Raw genomic sequence first — 19,697 nt, 5'->3', positions numbered from 1 at the left:
GTAGGTTTTTTTTAATATGAATGTCAAAAAAGAAGAAGAATGGGGGGGCAAATTCACAAATATTGTAAGAAATGCCTTAATAATGTCAATGTTGTTATGGAAAAATGACGAATAAAGCTGTTAAAAAAAGAAGAACAATAAATAAACAAACAAAACATTTAACATTAAACATATAATACATATTCAAAACGGAGTGAGAAGAAGTGTTACTTATAAACTCCCACCCCTTCCCCTTAAATAATTCATATCAATAATAACCTTCCTAGTCTAAATATATCTATACTCTAACACCTGATACTTACTGTTAAGTAATTTTGTTTCTGGCTTTATATTATACAATCAAATATAATATAATTTACATAAACACCTAATACAATAACACACATATACGTACATACATATATACATATACACATACGCACATACTGCATATATACTTGTATGTCCAGTAATGCCCAGCACCACCCTCATCCCTGTACCTCTTATTTAGATAATTTGATATTGTGATAATTTTACAACTCTAATTTTCTGTAAAATGGTAATGAAATACTTTATGGCAGCGACATATGTTAAAATAGTATTATTTTTAATAGTGTAGAATTTTTCAGTAGCTGTTGATATTAGAAACTATGGTTAATGTATCAGCCTTGGTTGAGATGCATAACTGCTGTTTAGCTGAAAATCAGTTTGTCTTGAGCTAAAGCAGTTGTTAAACTCAAAACAGAAAATGTCTTTAAAACATGCTTAACCAGTGCTACTTTTGTGGAAGTTCCTCCATGTTTTTTCTCTATATTTAACCTTTCTTCAATTATTTATCACCATTTCTTATAATCTTATCCTCTATATTTTGTAGTTTTTCAGTGAAAATCATGGATTTTTTGAAATATAATTTACTGATCATGTAGATGTTCATAAAAGCTTGATTAAATTTGAGGGTTATTATATCAAAAAATGAGAAAACTAAGGAAATAGTGACTTTTCATGACAAAATAAATCATTAACTGAACATAAACCAAGTGTTATTGGTCCAACTCCATGGATTTTACTGGCAAATCAATGTTGTAGAAGATGACAGTGTTTCCATGGTAACTACAGAGCCTCTTAAAGTCCAAATGGGTCATATCTGATGATTACATGTATTGATAGGATTAGTGGATCAACAGGTATTAAACAGTTTACATTGGTAGATGAATTTGGTTTCCAGGGGCTGTTTGGGTCTTTAAGGGTTAACATATAGAGCAATAACTCTATAATATCAGTACAACATTCTGCTTTTTTGCATGAAAAACTTGTCTTGAGTGAAATTTCAGATACATTTTTCGATACTTTTGTTTTCAATGAATGTCCATTTCAGTGGATAGTTTTTCAGTTCTTTTTTTTATATAGCTGCGGATCTCTCGTTAGACAAAACCCCCCATAACTACGTCTCATGAGGATTAATAGAGAGATGATCTCTTGGTGTGTCCATTGATGAATATTACTCATGACAAGTGTAAGAAGATAAAAATGACTTAAAAGACATTAGTAAATAGTCATGGGATATATCTATATGCATGTCAACTGCACTACTCACATTAAATGTATTTTTAAATACTTGACAGTTTCAACGTGTTACTGAACATAACACCTGTACATTCTGCACGATTTTTGTGTTTATTTTTATTCTTAACTGCTTTTAAATTTCTTTCTGTATTTATAATTCTGTGAACTTTACACAGCATAAAAACAAAATGCCATTGCACTGCACAGTTGTATTTTTGCAACGACAATAAAGCTTATTCCCATTCCAATTTGACATTTTTGAGAAAAAGTGAATAAAATAACAACAGGGGAGAAAATTCTCTGTTTTGCCACCGGTTCTCAGCACCGTCGCAGCCATTTCACACATAAAATGGATGCAAATGTGCATTTTCTGTGTTAAATAATAATTGCACAAATGGCAGCTGACACTGAAATCTCAGCATGACCCACATATCATTTGAACACTCTCCGTCTAATCTTCCTTTTAGCTTTTGCACTCAGAAAGGGAAACTCCAACCAATATGTGTATAATAATAGTAAAGGTAACGGTAACAGTTGTAACTTTGTGCTGCACCTCCTTTGTTTTTTTTTTTGTTTTTTTTAACGTCCAAAGGGTTTTTACCAGTGCAGTGTACTATAAATGTGGTGCGTAGAGTTATTTCTTGTTTTATTGTGTATAGTATGCATGTAAGATATACTGAAATGGGGATTTTTCTAATCTTTGGCCATATGGTGAATGAAGGGCAGGGGGTGGGGCAGGGGTGAGGTGGGGGGAGGGGTGTGTGGGACATGTAGGTCAGCCTCAAACATTCAACAGTGTTAAACTAAATCTTGTCTTAACTGTTGGGTGAAGAGCGGTGTTGACCAGAGAATAAAAAGGTCTGCAGGTCCACATGATTAACAAAACAAACAAACAAAAACAAAATAGAACCTGTTTTTCCTCCGGTTAGTGCATCATTTGAATGTGTTTTTTCCCTCTGTCTGCATAATCTCAGTATGAAATGTGATCAGAAGTAATTTATTTGGTCCATATGTCATAGTCAGCTGGTCAAAATATGCAAAAAAAAAAAAAAAAAATACAATACAATACAATACAATACAATACAAAATACAATCTTACTTTATTTCAGTTGCATTAGTGCATCAGTGCATAATTTAAATGTTTTTTTTTTTTTCCTCTGTCGGCATGATCTCAATATGAAATGTGATCAAAAGTACTTTAATTGGTCCATATGTCATAGTCGGCTGGTCAGAATATGCAAAAAAAAAGAAAGAGAAATACAATACAAAATACAATCTCATTTCAATTTATTCAGTTGACAGTGCATAATTTAAAAGTTTTTTTTTTTTTCTTCTGTCTGCATGATCTCAGTATGAAAAGTGATCAAAAGTAATTTATTTGGTCCATATGTCATAGTCAGCTGGTCAGAATATGCAAAAAAAAAAAAAACAAGAAATATAATACAAAATACAACCTTACTTTATTTCAGTTGCATCAGTGCATAATTTAAATGGTTTTTTTTCCTCTGTCGGCATGATCTCAGTATGAAATGTGATCAAAAGTAATTTATTTGGTCCATATGTCATAGTTGGCTGGTCAGAATATGCAAAAAAAATAAATAAAAATACAATACAAAATACAATCTTACTTTATTTCAGTTGCATTAGTGCATCAGTGCATAATTTAATTGTTTTTTTCTTCTGTGTGCATGATCTCAGTATAAAATGTGATCAAAAGTAATTTATTTGGTCCATATGTCATAGTCAGCTGGTCAGAATATGCAAAAAAAAAAAAAAAAGAAATCCAATCCAAAATACATTCTCATTTCAATTTATTCAGTTTACAGTGCAATTTAATGAATATAATTTAATTTTTTTTTTTTTTTTTCCTCTGTCTGCATGATCTTTGTATGAAATGTGATTAAAAATAATTTATTTGGTCTATTTCACATAATGGACTGGTCAGATTATGCAAAAAACAAAACACAAAACAATGGAATAGAATACAAAACAAAATACAAACTAATTTTATTTCAGTTAACAGTGCATGATTATATCCCCGAAATCGAGTTTTTGGGATATAATGGTTTTACCCTGACCACCGCTGCCGGATATCCTTGGTGTGAATGTGACTAGGACAGATTTAACAATATTGCAACATTAATTCACCAGTAAAACCTGTGGAGTTGGATCAGTGACAGTGCATGGACACTTGGTTTATGTTCAGTTATTGATATATTTGCTAAAAAAGTCACTTTTTCCTCACGTTTCTCTGTTTTGATTTAATAACCTTTGAATTTTCTTTGAGTTTCCATGAGCATCTAAATCAAGTTTAGGAAACTAACTAAGAAAATATGATTCACAGTAAAAAAAAAAATTAAAAAAAAGCAAAATTAATTCGATAATATTCTAATAAATGACAATAAATCACTTAAGAAAGGTTAAATAGAGAGAAAAACTCATTTGGGAACTGACAAAATTAGCACTGGGTTTTTATGGATTAAATAAAGGTAGGCAGAGGTTTGGTTGTTTCACGCTCTAGAACAGAAATGCCACTGCTTTTTTAATTTTTTTTTTTTTTTTTTTACACAGTACTCTGATGACGTCATTGACCCTCTGCTGACTCTACGTCTGCGTCACACACTGTCTGTACTATCAATACGTAAACACCTGATCTTAGTCATGCATGTTCATCCTGACAGACCCATATTTGTGGTCTTTACTAGAGCTACAGCTATCCATTAGTTCTGTAATCAATTAATCTGTCAGTTATTTTGTATGATTTGTTCACACAATTATTTGACTAGGCAAAAAAAAGAAACAAAAGTATGAAACAGACATAGATGAAAATGACAAACAACTTGTCCTTTATTCCAGAACCAGCTGAAACAAACACCACAGAGTATAAAAGTAAAAGGATATCTCAGCTAAAATTTGCTTAGAGGTCTTATTTCTGTCTTTGTGCAGAAGAAATCAATATAAGTGAATCCCCAAAGGAACTTTGTGTTGGTAAATGCAAGTTATGCAAATTGACAGGATTTCAGTTCTGTTGCAACATGTTGATGGTCATATGAACTATGTTTTCAGCTCAAAAATGTCCAATTTCATCACAATTAATGCTATATTTTCATGTCACAAATGGCCAAGTTATATTTGAACTGAATTTACCTGAAAAACAAATATTCTATTCTTTTAGATTCCCCAGTTTTTCTTACAGATTCTCTCCTACATATCACATGTTTGATTTTTACAGGTTCAATATGGAGTATGGTGCTGATCCATCCTGCTTATGTTACGCCAATACATACATTAAGAATGTCACACCTCACTTTTTAAATAAACAATACTCTAATAATAAGCATTTTTATAAAGAAATAACAATTATATTTTGTTATTTACTCTTTAGTATGATGATAAACTATACAATAAATAATTCTGATCCTAGTTTTTGCACAGGGATCATTAGTGTAAACGGTGACATGGCTGCAGAGCATCAGTATGATGGGATCTGTAACAACCATGTCACATCCGTCCACTGCCACATTTTGTGTTTTTTGTGTCAGCTGTTATTGTTTTAGGTCCACAATACTAACATTTATGAATAAGAGGAGAATTAGCAATAGTAAGTATATAAGTTTATTCCTAATAAAGTACTGGTACTGACCAGAGCATCATGGGTAATGTCACGTCCGTCCACCAGCAAAAGTTTTCACATACACGCGCTATTCAAAATCCGATATTTCTGAAAATATAGCTTCCACTGTCAAATAATGTCAGTAGTCTGTGCACAAATGTATTAGCACTATTTCAACACAGTTCTATGCATTTCTTACAACTAAGTAAATTTTAGCCGTATTAGAATTCATTTATTTTTCTTAATAAATCTCAGGTTTTTCATGAATTTTCAGGTTATTCACTTTTTTTTGTTATAGTTTGATAGGTAGTGAAGGTAAATATTTTTATACTGTAATTTTACTTTTTGCACTAAAACTAAAGTAGTGCAAAAAAGAGAAGTGCAAAAATTACACTGAAGACATTAATAATCAATTATGTCGAACTCATTTTAGTTCAGGTTCCACATACAGAGCAATTTGATCTCAAGTAAAATAATAGCATAATAATCTATAAATATTGACTCCAAAGTTTCTTCTTGGTTTAATATGAAAAATTAATATGACATTATGCCTATAAAGAATGACAACTTAAATTTTTTCTCTGTTTAAGTGCAAACCCCCCCCCCCCATTAAATTGTGAAAATATTTACATTAATAAACTATCCTTTAACAATAAAATGTGAATAACCTGAAGTAATATGAACAAGCTGAAATGTCTAAAGAAAATAAAGTGCAACTTTAACAATATTCTGCTTATTACTGAATGTTTGGCGCTCTTGTAGATGTATAAATGATAAGTTGAGGCACAATATTGTTAAAATAGCACTTATTTTTCTCAAGAAATTTCAGTTTTTTCAGGTTATTTACATCTTTTTTTGCTTAGATAGTTTGTAAATGTAAATATTTTCATAATTTAATGTTATTTTTTGCACTAAAACAAAGAGAAACTTTGGAGTTGTCATTATTTATAGGTTATTATGTCATTATTTTACTGGTCCGGCCCATTTGAGATCAGATTGGGCTGAATGTGGGCCCTGATAGAAGTTTGACACTCCTGCTCTATAGGAGGCAGAAAACAGCTGAACATATATATTCCTGTTAATTTGTAGTAAAATCAGTGGGTGTGAGTGCAGAGTACTTGTGCATAAACTAAAGCCTGTGTTCCTCTACGCTGCAGGTCTGAGCCACAGATTATGGAGAGTGGGGGTAGGGCTCCATTTAGAGGGATTTAGGCCATTACTGGAAATGTCCTTGTTGTTAATGCTGTTGTTGTTGTTTAACCAATGTGTGTCAGCAGCTGACTGACTGACTTTCTCTTCCGGTTTGATTATAAAAAATAAAAAAAAATCCGTACTGTTTTCTGTCAGTGTGGAAGTCAGTCTGGTAAATCAGGGCAGGTCCAGAGGAGAGTGGGGAACACTGATGAATTTAGAGTATTTAACAGTGAAAACAGATAAGAGATGCTTGTACAGGGGTTGGACAAAATAATGGAAACACCTTCACCTCAAGATGATGATGCCCCAATCCATACAGCTAGAATTGTTAAAGAATGGCATGAGGAACATTCTAATGAAGTTGAGCATCTCGTATGGCCGGCACAGTCCCCAGACCTCAACATTATTGAGCATTTATGGTCAGTTTTAGAGATTCAAGTAAGACGTCGATTTCCACCGCCATCGTCTCTAAAAGAGTTGGAGGGTATTCTAACTGAAGAATGGCTTAAAATTCCTTTGGAAACAATTCACAAGTTGTATGAATCAATACCTCGGAGAATTGAGGCTGTAATTGCCGCAAAAGGCGGACCTACACCATATTAAATTATATTTTGTTGATGTTTTAAGGTGTTTCCATTATTTTGTCCAACCCCTGTATGTTTCTACTGCAGAGACTCATTAACAGTGGCCTTCAGGATGAAGTGACTGGAAGGGGTCAAAGGTCAGTGTCCCGTGACCTCACCTCACACATTTAGATTTGATTTGATTAGACAGAACTTTACTGAGCCCTCAGGAAATTTAGGTTTAAAAGTTTAAAAAACAGTAGCCAAAAAACAGGCAATTGCACATTGGAAAGTACATGTAAAAACAACAAATTACACACAACAATAACAGAGAAATAATGATAAGTAGTAGTAGTAATAGTAGTAGTAGTAGTAATAGTAATAGTAATAAATGACTATTATTTTATGTCCAAACTATCAGTAAATGAAAGAACAGATCAGGATCAGTGACAGTGGATGCATCTGACTGGTTGGTGTTCTGTTCATTTTCTCATGGAAAATGTTTATGTTTTGTTTTTCAATTTAATTTATCTCAAAGACAAACATCAGTATTTTCCTCTGCTGTTTGCAATAGAATAGAATAGAATAGAATAAACTTTAATGCCGTTACATCAGTTGTGCAATGAAATTGCAGGTGATCTCTGCCAGCGACAGTGCACTTACATCTGTATTCGATATATATATATGTATATATATATATATATATATATATATATATATATATATATATATATATATATATATATATATATATATATATATACACACATAGAGAGAGAGAGAGAGAGAGAGAGAGAACTGTTTATATAACAAGAAACTGTGAAATATGACAAAAAATATCTGTTCCTTTAATGTTGGTACTTATGATGGAATGTAAACAACTTTCACAGGAGACTGAAATTTGAAACTATAATATGGGTGATAGCAGATTTTTATTTCCAACCAAAAATGTCACTTAGCAGGTTTGATAGATAGATGGATAGATGGATAGATAGATAGACAGATGTCAGATGTAAGTGCACTGTATAATGACACAAAATTAGAACAGCAACTTGTACAATATGTACTAGACAATATATTATCAATATGATAATGAGTGTGCGAAATGTAGCTGTGTGTAATTATAAGTATGAGGTTGTAAGTGCAATATTTTGTTAATGTGGAATAGCTTTTTTTTTTTCTTTTTGCCACTTGGGTATTCCAAAGCAAATCTTTACTTGCCGCTATAAAACATGATTTATTTCCACTTCTAACAACACCGGCTAAAGTTAATTCTTTTACATAATAGTTGTTGGCAGTCATTTAGTTGGCCGGCTGCGAATAGTTGTTAGCTCTTCTTATGGCACCCACATGATAGTTTTTGTAAATTTGCTTTTGAAACCCCCCCCCCCCCCCCCCCCCCCCGTTTATCTGGATGCCCTAAAACTTGCACCAACTGTCTAATAGCTGAATGGTTCCCAACCCTTAAATGTCACCAAACTACTGCTCTTTTACAGGTTAACTGAACACTTACTTGTGCTTCAGCATTTTTCCAGCACCAACATTTTCATGCACTTGTCTGATATTATGCTGATTTCAACAGAACAAAGCCAAGTCACATCGGATAAGTGAGGGGTTTTTTTATTATTGTGCCCAACATGACACACTGCCCAAGTTCAGTAGATAAGATAAGATAAGATAAGATAGGACTTTATTTATTCCACCGCAAGGTTATCGTTAACGAAAACTAACAAAATGATGAAAACTGAAATTGAAAAAACATTTTCGTTAACTGAAATAAATAAAAACTATAATTAAAAGGAAAAAAAACGATAATTAACTGAAACTGTATTGTGTGCATACAAAACTAACTGAAACAGATAAAAATTGTGGATAAAATTCCCTTCGTTTTCGTCTTTGTCAGTGTCAGATTGATATGAAATCAATTTATTTCCCTCAAGCAATTTTAGCTGCTGGCACCATATGATATTTAACGGTCCGTCACTTCTCCTCACTAGTGGTTTCCAGTCGTCTTCTGGTCCCCACTCTACTGGAAACATGCAGACTAAAGTTGGGAGAAAGCAGCAGAGTCCTGTCTGGGATTTATTTGAATATGACGGTGAAGAAGATGAAAGATATAAAAAAACTAAAACTAAACTAAAACTAAGCATTTAGAAAATAACGAAAACTAATAAAAACTAGCAAACCTGCTCTAAAAACGAATTAAAACTAACTGAATTAGAGAAAAAAAAAGTCAAAACTGAATAAAACTAAACTATAATGAAAAATCCAAAACTATTAGAACCTTGTTCCACCGTGGGGAAATTTCACAGTTAACAGCAGTAACATACAACAAACAAGTGCAGAGAAAAGAATAGTAACTTGTTCGTTAAAACAGTGCGGCTCGTGTCAGAAACAGTTCATTATTTAACTTTTTTTGATCATGTTTTTTTGTGTGTAGTCTGTCTTTCTAAAGTCACCAGTACGAGGCTCCTCCCACCGTCTCCAAACTTACACATGATCATTTATTCTTTTCCAACTGTTGTTTCTGTCACAGTAAATACATCTCACTAAACACGATGAACAGACTGATCCTTGTGTGCTCGGTTGTTTAAAGGCCGTTTCAGCCTTGTGTGTATTTACATGTGAACCCATAGACGTTTTCCTGCTCTGAGTGGACGTCCTCCTGCTACACATCAATTATGTGTCATTTTGACGCTGCGCCCACATTTGGAAAACTCCGTCTTCTTTTCCTTCTGCTGTACCCCCACTGTGCACTCCTTCTTTGTGACCCTACACCCCCATTCCACGCTACGGCTGAGCTCAGGCCAAGCCAGGCCAGGCCAAGCCAGGCCAAACCAGGCCCTGTTTCTTTTCAGTAAAAGAGCCCAGGAATAGTAGAGACAGATGGTACCACAAAGCCCAGCAGTTTATTTGAAGCCCAAGCTCTGCATAGTCATTAAAGTGTGGTCTCATGGTAGCCTACATTTTGTCTATATCTGCTACAGATGTGGCTGCACTCAGTTCTGTGTCTGTAGTTACTGTGTGTGCAGAAGGGGTCAACCCAGATTCCTCACTTCACATCGAAGCTCTTCATACAGAATGGGGCCCCTGAAGGACTACACAGCTGGTTCTGCATGTCTTAGACCGCCAACAACAAATTGTCTTTAGTTAACATGACTTTCATCCACAACGTCTGATTTAATGAGTGAAGAAGCTACATATCAAACCCTGACATAACGGAGAGAATTTAGCCCAGAGATCAGCGGTAATGTACGACGACATAGTAGGGCCACATACGAAAATAAAAAGTCACCACGAGAATAATGTCGTAAAATATGGAGATAATTTTATGAGAATAAAAAGAAAATAATTATTGAGAAGAATAATATTCAAATATTAACACCTACTAGGGGTGTGTATTGGCAAGAATCTGGCGATACGATACAAATCACAATACTAGGATCACGATACGATATATCATGATATTGTTAAAAAGGCAATTTTTTGTTTGTTTCTTTTTTTAAATGATTATTTCTTTGAAGAATTGGATTACACCAGAAATCTGCACAAATACTAAACACATTTTTATTTGATCAGAACTAGGGATGTAATGATTACCAGTATAACAATAAACCGTGGTAAAATTGCCAACAGTTAGTATTACCATTTAAATTCTAATTATCATGATAACTGTGTTTGATTACCGCACTTTTAGGGAAAAAAATGCCCATGTGAAGATGTGCTTTTATGTCAAATATTTGAGTATAGTTTTAATTTCTTAGAATTTTAATTTTCTATACCTAATATTTGGAACCAATATTCACTTTTAAAGTCTTTGAAAAAGTTCATTAAGCATCTTTGTCTTATTTATGCAATAAAGTATATGCATTTTTCAAATTGGATTTTATGAATTTTTTATGTTTTATGGCCTTTTATGTTTTTATAGTTGGTTAAAGTGAAAAAAATAATAGGCAGATGATATAGATGAAGTTGTGCTGAAAAAAAGATCCCAAACATGGGTATAATAAACATTTGTTTATATAGTATATAAAGGCAAAATCAAAAGTACTGAAAAACAGACAAAATAGGCTCAGACCCCTAAGGGTTAATACTTGAATGTTTCTGCCAAGAGAAAGTACATTGTGCCAATTATTTTATTTGTTTGTTTGTTTTTGTTTTGTTTTTTTAAATACAACTTGGTTAAATTATTTCATTGTGTATATTAGTACTTTTGAACATTCTGAGCACAATTTCAACAATACCGCGATTATTTTGGTCACAACAACCATGATATGAAATTTTCATATCATTACACCCCTAATCAGAACAGGATCAAATGCTATATCACAAAATGTTCCTGTGTTAAAACTTAAATTACGTTTTATAGACATTACAGTTTAAGATCCTGTTCAAATGTTCATATTCTATTAATTCATAACTAACATCATAACATTATTTTTGTGCAATCCCAACAAAGGAACGAACATTATTTAATAAGAGTGTTAAATAATAATAAATAAAATATAAACAAAAAAGAAAAGCAAAAAAACAAAATGAACCTCCACAATATCTGCATTTAAATAAATACCTCAAAATATTGATACAGTACTTTTTAATATCGATACAGTATTGTGAAATGAAATATTGCGATATATTGCAGAACCGATATTTTCTTACACCCCTAACACCTACATGATCAATAAATGAAATGTAGGAAAATATTAGTGCTGTCAAATGATTACAATTTTAATTAATCACAAGGATGCTGTGGATTCATTTCAGTTAGTTAAATATCATTCATTTTTAATCTATATTAATCTCATTTCATTTTGTACGAGCAAAGAGACTCAAGAAAGAAGGGAATATATATGCACCTAATGTGTTTGTCCAAGCTGAGCGACACATTAGCCGATGTGCTAGCAGAATCCCCGACTAACATATGCTTCGCGTTAATGTGGTATTTTAAGGTGGAAGTGCTTTGGTGAAAAGAAAACTCCTTCCTGCAGAGTGTGTATAAGACTTTATGTGGGTTGACTGTTCCATCTTTTTTTTTTGTCCTCATATTTCTTTTGAAATATTTTATTTTCAGGTTTTTTCTTATACAGTGTGCACCAACAAAATATACCAATAACATAAAAAAACAACAACAAAACAACAGTCAGTGCACAGGGTCAATATAGATAACTACATTAAGTACTTGGTGTAAGAGATGTACCAATATGGTCTAAATATGGCTGCCAAATTTTCAAGAAGGTATTATATTGTTTCCTGAGACAAGTGATTTTTTTCCAGGGGGATGCAACTGTTCATCTCAAAAATCCACCTATCAATAAGAAGGGGGCAGTCAGATTTCCATGACACCGCAATGCACTTCTTGACCACACATAGAGCAACTTCCGTAATTTAACCCTTTCATGCATGAATTATGAGAACCTTAATCAAAATTTTTTCCTGAGTGTTTTATTCTTCTTTACACATGAAAAAAACAATGCGATTGAAAAATTTCTTTTGAAAAATAAATTTTAAAAAATAAATAAAATAAAAATAGTTCAAAAAATTTCAAAAATACATAAAAAAATAATAATGAAAAACAAAAATTCTTATGAACCTATTTTTCATTAAGTTTCAAAAATGTCCACTCAGCTGGACACCACACGTTTAATTTTTGACGCACAGAAACATGAATTTAGTGATAAATTGTGTGAAAACTATGGGGAGGGCTTGTGATTCTGGGGGTTTATGCTCAGGAGAGATCTAGATAATGTAACCAATTCATGTCAGAAAAGATATATAGTGTCTTAAAACTTTAATAAAGATATGTGTAAAAAAAAAAAAAAAAAAACAACGAAAAGAACAACAAAATCCACGAATATACAAGAGAACGGCTGTAGAATAGCTGTCCACTGTAGTGACCAGTATGCATGAAAGGGTTAAATTTGAGTTGAACATTCTTTAGAGAACCACGAACACTTGTAAAGTTCCCCAGCAAACAAAGTTCAGGGTCCGCTGGAACATTAACCCCTGTGAACCTGGTCAAAGTGGAGCAGATATCATGCCAAAAAGGCTTAATTTTCATACATAGCCAGGTACAGTGGAGAAAGTTGTCCTCATATTTCCATCCAGAGGGCTAACGTACTGTTTAGTGTCTTCCATCTTTGTGGGTTGGTTCTGCTGCCTGTCACTATATAATCAGCTGACCATTTGTTCATGCGTGATGATAGCTCTACTTGGACAAACTGACCCAAATGCATTGACAGAGATGTTCAGTCATTCTGTGCTGCAGATGGGTTCATTGAGTTAAAATTTTTAATCGGCTTAATCATGATGATGGATTAATCTGCATTAATGAGTTAATTTTGACAGCTCTAAAAATACCTGTTTTTTCAATGAGAAGATGCAGAAGTAGAGTATAATATTATAATAAATGGTGATAAATCACTTGATAACGGATAAATTAAGATGAATTTCTCCACCAAACTGTGACGTTTGTTGTTTTGCAGGTAGTGACGACTACAAAAGCAGTGAGTATATTCTTATAGTGGACACGGCCCCCACAGACGGTGTGACTGTTGACGGTGCTGCTCATGGACACACAGACATGGGTTTGAAGACGGCGCCCTGCAGTGGATCCTGTGAATCTACAAACTGTCCTCAGGTTCAGACTGGTGGTTGGTGAAGGCCCCCCCACCCCCCGTGGGCCCAGGATGCCAGGATGCCCGTCACTCAGGACAATGCCCTGAGCATCCTCCCACTGCTGGATGACTGGCTCCGGTCTCAGACGACAACGTCACAAGACAACGGCCAGAATAAGGACCACCATGCTGACCACAAGGTACTGGAACCGCCTTTATTATAGCATGTAATAGGGCTGTGCCGTAAATACTTTTATCATGATATATTTTAGGGATTGACTGATATGATTATTTCAGGGCCAATACCAATACTGATTATTAGTAGTCAAGGAGGCTGATAACCGATATTTGGAGCCAATATTAATTTGCAGTAAAAGTGAAAATAATGGCATCAAAATTTTCAATAATACAAACTCCAACACTTAACTTTGTTTAAACTTTAAATGCCTTTAAGTATATCTTTATTAAACAGCTTTTCAGATTTGCAACATGTAAAGTTTTCCTTTTTTTTTTTATCTTAGACATTAGACATCTTTCTTTAAAAATTCTAATAAAAAGTTCAGGGAGCTCCCAGGCTCAGAAGCATGTCTTATAAAGTTCAATGAAAAATTTAACAAATAAGCCTCGTGCACACCGCCCCCACACACCAATACCAGGACTATTTCACTGTCAGACCTTGGCATTTGCTTTTAATCACAATCTAAACCTGTCCTGCACCAGTAAGTTTGCAAAGATTCAGAAGGTAGGGAAAAGGTAAATGAGCTTGAAGTTTCATTTTCACTTCTGTGGACTGAGAGAGGTACGGCTGCATCAGAGCCAAAACAACCCAATTTGAAATTGATCTCTTATCAGCCGTCGGATAAAAAAAAAAAAGGCAGATGCCAATATGTGTGAAATGCCGAATATATCGGTCAATCCCTAATATATTTTCCTATCATGAAAATTATTTTTATGCTTATATTTTCTTTTGTCCTATTTCATTTACATTCGCAGCTGAAACACTTAAAAATGCTTCAGTGTTCCTTCTGCAGCTTTCTCATCTCAGTCCATATCATAAAGTTGATCTGATGCCGTTGTAGAAAAGGAGTCGTTACATCTGTCAAGACCATATTTTATTAGACAGGTCTTTATTTAGTTGCAGGGCTGTTGATTTATTTTTAAGAAGTAAAACCTAATTGTCCACTGGTGTGGGCTGGTTGATCATTTGTGTTTTTCTGCAGCATGTGGAGCAGGACATCAGTCAGAATGTGGAAAGACAGAGCATCTGCAGCAGCAGCAGCGTTAACAGTCTTAACGTGGTGGACATATCGCTGTGCCTGGCCGCCATCCAGAAGCTGGTGGAGTACATTCAGATGAACTTCATGGAGTGTGACACGGCGCCGCCCGTTAGTCCGTCCTGTAACGACGGACTGGACATCGAAGTGCACGCTGTTTCCCTCTGTAAAGATGAAGCAGATGGCAGAGACTTCGGCCTCAGCTTCGGGAACATCCCCATTTTTGGAGACCCCGAAGGAAGAAAAAAGGGAGGTCCGAGGAGGAGGAAGGACCAGGGTCCCATGATGGATGTGGGCTGTATCTGGGTGACCGAGGTGAGGAAGAAGAGCCCGGCCACCCGCTGTGGGAGGATCAGACTCCGAGACGAGCTGCTGTCTCTGAACGGCCAGCTGATGGTGGGAGTGGACGTCACCGGAGCCAGGTAAGACATCCCATAACGGAGATGGAACATGGCTCCACATGATTCCACTGGAAAACCTGGAGATTTTACCCACAAATTAAGAGGGTTTGCAGAGGGTTCCACCGTAGCAGAAGAATCACACTGTCAACCGAGGCTGAAATGGATGAATATTTAAGATAAAATAAAGATAAAGATAGATTTATTTGCTTTTTGTACACATTAAAGATTAAACGATACAATCAGAATAAAAGTCAAAGATATAAGCAGTATAAAAGTAGTATTTCAATAGTTGACTACTGTAACCACTAGTTGCCTTGTTAGATTATGCAAAAAAAAAAAACAGAAAACAATGGAATACAGTACAATACAAAATACCATTTTATTTTATTAATTTATATTTATACATATGACAGAGTCGACTGGTCAGATTATATAAAAAAAAAACAATGAAATATATAATACAAGACAAAATACCATCTTATTTTTATATTTATATTTATACACATGACAGAGTCAACTGGTCAGATTATATTAAAAAAAAAAAAAACAATGAAATATACAATACAAGACAAAATACCATCTTATTTTATATTTATGCATATGACAGAGTCGGCTGGTCAAATTATAAAAAAAGATATATATATACAATACAGTACAAGACAAAATACCATCTTATTTATATATTTATATTTATACATATGACAGAGTCAAGTGGTCAGATTATATAAAAAAAATGAAATATACAACATAGTACAAGACAAAATACCATCTTATTTTTATATTTATATTTATACATATGAAAGAGTTGACTGGTCAGATTATATATATAAAAAAAAATGAAATATACAATACAATACAAAATACCATCTTATTTTATTTCAGTTGACAGTGCATAATTTTACATATATACCAAATTAATGTAAAAGTAATTAATTGGGTCCATACGACATCTATAAAATATAAACAAGCAGCGGCACTATCTATGATGTCAATGTACAGGGTGGGGAAGCAAAATTTACAATGAACATTTAGTTGTTTTTTCTCAGCAGGCACTACGTCAGTTGTTTTGAAACCAAACATATATTGATGTCATAATCATACCTAACACTATTATCCATACCTTTTCAGAAACTTTTGCCCATGTGAGTAATCAGGAAAGCAAACGTCAAAGAGTGTGTGATTTGCTGAATGCACTCGTCACACCAAAGGAGATTTCAAAAATAGTTGGAGTGTCCATAAAGACTGTTTATAATGGAAAGAAGAGAATGACTATGAGCAAAACTATTACGAGAAAGTCTGGAAGTGGAGGAAGCAACAAAAAAACGTACCAAACCTTTTATTAAAGCTCTGAAATCCAAAATCCTAAAGGATCCAACCAAATCCATGAGAAAAATGGCAATTGAACTTGAGGTAGACAACAAGACCGTTACAAATGCAGTAAAATATGATTTGAAGATTTAAATTCTCATGACTTTCAATAAACTAATTGGTCATACACTGTCTTTCAATCCCTGCCTCAAAATATTGTAAATTTTGCTTCCCCACCCTGTATACAATTTATTAAAGACTAAACTATTTTTAAATAAGGTTGTAATGACACAGTTTTGTACTTGCTATGCCTAATAGGGCTGCGACTAATGATAATAGTCGACTGGTCAGATTATGAACTGCAAAAAAAACGACTTATTTATATTTATTGCAGCAATAAAATTGCTATTACTGCTATAAAATTGCTAATTACTATTTCATTCAGTTCAGTGTGTCTCTCCCTGAAAAACACTCTGCTCCCTCCCCCATGGTCTCTTTCCGCCGCAACCTCCACAATTTGTCCCCCACCCACTTCTCCACTGTCGTAGCCTCCGCTCTCCCTCCCCCCAGCACTTTTTCCTCCTTAGAGGTTAATGATGCCACTGAGTCTCTGTGCTCTACACTTAGCTCCTGTCTGGATAATCTGTGCCCTCTATCTACTAGACCCGCTCGATCCTCCCAGTCCCACCCATGGCTCAATGATAACCTCCGGTCGCTGCGTACCAACCTCAGAGCCGCAGAGAGAAAATGGCACAAAACAAAAAGCTCTTCTGACCTGATCACATTCCAGTCACTATTGGTATCCTTCTCATCCAGTGTCACTGCTGCGAAGAAGGCTTACTATAATAACAAAATTCATTCTGCCACCGACACCAAGAAACTATTCTCAACCTTTAAAACACTACTCAACCCTCCACCTCCACCGCCCACTACTAATCTGACAGCAGACAATTTTGCTTCATTTTTCACAAATAAAGTGTCTACTATCAGCAGTCAGTTCACTGATCCACCCATAGACTGCACGCCTCCTTCTTCAACATCATCATCATCACACACTGCTTCTTCTCCCCTGACTATGGCTACTACTAACTCAACTGATAAAAGCCCAACTGCGTCATTCCCCTCATTTACTCCCCTCACAGAGAACGAGGTGTCTAAACTCCTTTCCTCTAGCCGTCCTACCACATGCCTGTTGGACCCTATTCCATCCAACCTCTTACAGTCTGTTGCCCCTACTATCACAGCACCAATCACACATGTGATTAATGCTTCACTGACTTCAGGAACATTTCCTACAGTATTTAAACAAGCGCAGGTAACACCACTACTCAAAAAACCTTCCCTCACCCCCACTCAAGTGGAGAATTATCGACCAGTCTCACTCCTCCCATACCTTTCTAAGATCATCGAAAGGGCTGTTTTCAAACAGGTCACAGAATTTCTCTCCCAAAATAACCTCCTTGACATCAACCAATCTGGCTTCAAAATCGGCCACTCCACTGAAACGGCTCTGTTGTCTGTGACAGAAGCCTTGAAAGAGGCTAGAGCAGCAGCCAAGTCTTCAGTACTCATTCTACTGGACTTATCAGCAGCATTTGACACTGTCAATCATGATATCCTGTTATCCATACTCTGGAACATGGGCATCACAGGCCACGCACACTCCTGGTTTCAATCTTACCTTACTGGTCGGTCCTTCAGTGTGTCCTGGCTAGGGCACACATCAGCAGTTCACCGCCTCACCACGGGGGTCCCCCAAGGCTCTGTGTTGGGCCCCCTCCTTTTTGCCATATACACCACCTCACTCGGTCAGATCATCCACTCACACGGCTTCTCATATCATTGCTATGCTGATGATACCCAGCTCTATCTGTCATTCCCACCTGATGACTCCACAGTCTCAGTGCGGATCTCAGATTGTCTCTCTGACATATCTGCATGGATGAAAGCCCATCACCTTCAGCTGAACCTGTCCAAAACTGAACTGCTGGTCTTCCCAGCTAAGCCAACCATACAGCAGGACATCTCCATCACTATTGACTCCATACCTCTGGCTCCTACCAGTGTAGTACGTAACTTGGGAGTCATGATTGATAATCAGTTGACCTTCACGGATCACGTTGCCTCTGTCACCCGATCATGCCGTTTCACTCTGTTCAACCTAAGAAAGATCAGGCCATACCTAACCGAACAGGCCACCCAGCTCCTGGTGCAGACTATGGTTATCTCCCGTCTTGACTACTGCAATGCTCTTCTAACGGGCCTCCCAGCTTGTGTTGTCAAACCACTACAGATGGTCCAGAATGCAGCAGCGCGTCTGGTCTTCAATCAGCCTAAAAGGGCACATGTCACCCCCTTACTCATTGAGTTACACTGGCTACCCATAGCTGCCCGCATCAAATTCAAATCTTTAATCCTAGCCTACAAAATTCTCCGTGGGTCTGCTCCTGTCTACTTAGGTGCACTAATAAAAGCTTATGTCGCCCCACGACCACTCCGCTCATCTGGGGAACGTAGTCTGGTGGTCCCCAGACCTTGTACAAGACAATCCAGGCTCTTTTCATGGGTCGTTCCACGTTGGTGGAACGCTCTACCAAGTGCTACAAGAACAGAGTCATCCCTGCCTATCTTCAAGAAGCTCCTGAAGACCCAGCTCTTCCGAGAGCACCTCCTGTCCTAGCACTTTCAAACATTCCATTTTAAATATTCTAATAAGGTTTTTCCCAGGACAACCACAGATTCTTTCACGATTATCTCTGGACCTGCTGCGGTGGTCCGGCCTCTTCCCTGCCCTCATCATCACCACTCACTTATCCTCAACCGCCTCCATGTGTCTCCCCCTACTCCCCCCTTCTCCCCCTCTCCCCCAGTCCCTATCTCTATCGCTCTCTCTTTTTCCCCTTCTCTACTCTCTCTCTTTAACCCCAACTGGTCAAGGCAGACGGCCATCCTCCAGGAGTCTGGGTCTGCTCGAGGTTTCTGCCTGTTAAAGGGAAGTTTTTCCTCGCCACTGTCACCAGTCACAAGTGTTTGCTCCAGGAGGATTCTGTTGGGTTTCTGTAGAATTGACTTAGAGTCTGGTTTTGACCAACTCTATATATAAAATGTCAAGAGATAACTTTTTTGTGATCTGGCGCTATATAAATAAAATTTGATTGATTGAGTGATTTAATTGGTTTTCCCCTGTA

The 19,697-nt window shown here is 35.9% G+C and overlaps 1 protein-coding gene across 2 annotated transcripts in view; it reads left to right on the top strand.

Moving 5' to 3' along the window:
* pdzd2 (PDZ domain containing 2) overlaps positions 1 to 19,697 on the top strand; it is an 82,466-nt gene that overhangs the window by 15,202 nt on the left and 47,567 nt on the right. For both annotated transcript variants that reach the window (XM_030143391.1, XM_030143390.1), the window contains exons 2-3: positions 13,395 to 13,726; positions 14,747 to 15,222. In XM_030143391.1, the coding sequence (XP_029999251.1) occupies positions 13,607 to 13,726; positions 14,747 to 15,222 (596 nt within the window). In that variant the 5' untranslated portion in view covers positions 13,395 to 13,606. The remainder of the gene's footprint in view (positions 1 to 13,394; positions 13,727 to 14,746; positions 15,223 to 19,697) is intronic.

This window comes from Sphaeramia orbicularis, chromosome 9 (genome assembly GCF_902148855.1).
Source record: "Sphaeramia orbicularis chromosome 9, fSphaOr1.1, whole genome shotgun sequence".
Taxonomy (NCBI): domain Eukaryota; kingdom Metazoa; phylum Chordata; class Actinopteri; order Kurtiformes; family Apogonidae; genus Sphaeramia; species Sphaeramia orbicularis.
The sequence above is the reverse complement of the archived record's forward strand: the minus strand, read 5'-3'. Positions and strand labels throughout refer to the sequence as shown.